The sequence below is a fragment of the Etheostoma spectabile genome, chromosome 6 (genome assembly GCF_008692095.1).
Source record: "Etheostoma spectabile isolate EspeVRDwgs_2016 chromosome 6, UIUC_Espe_1.0, whole genome shotgun sequence".
Classification (NCBI taxonomy): domain Eukaryota; kingdom Metazoa; phylum Chordata; class Actinopteri; order Perciformes; family Percidae; genus Etheostoma; species Etheostoma spectabile.
This window is the reverse complement of record NC_045738.1, coordinates 19,871,148-19,872,803: the sequence shown is the minus strand read 5'-3', so window position 1 is coordinate 19,872,803 and position 1,656 is coordinate 19,871,148. Positions and strand designations below refer to the sequence as shown.

Here is a 1,656-nt window from a genome sequence, read left to right as displayed (position 1 = left end):
GGTTGGGGGGGGGGGGGTTGCATCTCTGAACTGGCACTTGAACCAGCCACCCTCCAGTTCCTCCCAAACGACTGAGCTACTTCCACCCCATGTAATACGTAACATGTAAGTTGAAGGGGGCAGCAATGAGGATATGCCCATTGGCCTAGGCGTATTTCAACATGTTTCTTTCACTTCCCTTATTCCTCTCACATACATCCTGTTCACATCCTCTCATAATCACTTTTAAAAATCATAATCTCCTCCCCCTCCTGATCCTCATTTGTTATTCAGTTAGAAAGTACCTTGCAGTTACATGACTCAATAGTCCATTGTTTGTACATCTGTCCCTTGAGTTATGAAGAATGGGGCATTGGGATCGCAACATTTTTGACAAAAGCTAGCAAGGTTTGAATGCAGCCTCTCTTTGGGGGCTTCGTCACAGTCCAACCCCTGCCCTCGACAGAGCTTCAGTCTTTCTGTTCTTTGTTTTTTTTTAGTGATGCTGGCGAGGGGTTGCAAGTAACCGCTCCAGTGGGAACTTTTGCTGAGTTTTTGCCTCAGTTCTCAAGTAGACTTGCAGTAACTCCAGCGGTGCGCGATGTGCATTAAGGTCAGGCTCCTACACGGTAGTGGCAGAGTACATGCGGCGGGGCAAGGAGGCATTTCATTGGTTTCATTAGAGGCAGCGATTCGTCGGCATTTTCACAGGATTTTACAGCACCGCTCAAAACAATCAGTGAAGTGCCATTAATTGAGGCACTAATCTTGCTCAACGGCCTACAGATAATACTGTGGTTACAATGGATAAGCTCTCAGGTGTGTCATGTGTGGGGAAAAAAGACACGAATAACCGGTTAAGCCTGAAAACGTGGGATGTCGGGAATCAACAAATAGGTATACCTATTCTCTCAAAACCTGTTCACTTTCATTGTCTGCTCTTCTTGTCAGCCATGTGGACTTAAAGACATGTCTGGAAAAGTACAACTGTACTTGGCTTATTTTGGCTGGAGTGTCACAGCCTAAGTAATAACCAAAGTCATCTGCCAAGAGGCGAGGCCCATGACTCACAGTCAAAAATACAGACACTAACATTTGTTGTTGATCTCAAAACACTTAGAAACGATCCTATAAAAAGGCCGGGATGATAAAAACATTCATCTCTATAAAGGATGACAGATTTCTTTTTCTTCAATCAATCTGATATCTCTGTTTACACAGCGCCAGTGCTTTACCATCGCTAAATATAAAAACCTTCATAGCCTAACGATCTACTTTAGTCATGTCATCATGAACGGAAGCAGGTCTAAAACTAATGTGCGATAATCCACTGAAGATGGTCATAAAAGCTATGAATACGGCAGATTTAAACTGTGGGAAACATGACTTGAATCATTTGTGTATTAATTTAGGGTGAAAAAAATCTTGAACTCACCTTGAAATGCCGAGCGGTCAGATTGGACTTCACCAGTTTGACTTTCTCCCAGAACATTTTAACCTGTTCTGTCGTGTGTTAGATGCTCAGTGAGAAGTGAGTCAACACTGGATGAGCTGGCCTCCGGCAACTGAGTCTGGGCTGTTATTTTCTTTCACTCTCTGTCTGCCTCTCACTCCCTCTCCCTCTCTCTGTAATCTGTGTGTGTGTGTGTGTGTGTGTGTGTGTGTGTGTGTGTGTGT

The 1,656-nt window shown here is 44.0% G+C and overlaps 1 protein-coding gene across 1 annotated transcript in view; it reads right to left on the bottom strand.

The window, feature by feature from the left end:
* The window catches only part of tlr18 (toll-like receptor 18), a 13,478-nt gene extending 11,884 nt beyond the window's left edge, over positions 1-1,594 (bottom strand). Inside the window, exon 1 of the mRNA XM_032517875.1 lies at positions 1,415-1,594. Within this exon, the coding sequence (XP_032373766.1) occupies positions 1,415-1,471 (57 nt within the window). The 5' untranslated portion in view covers positions 1,472-1,594. The remainder of the gene's footprint in view (positions 1-1,414) is intronic.
* Between the last annotated feature and the right edge of the window lie 62 nt (positions 1,595-1,656).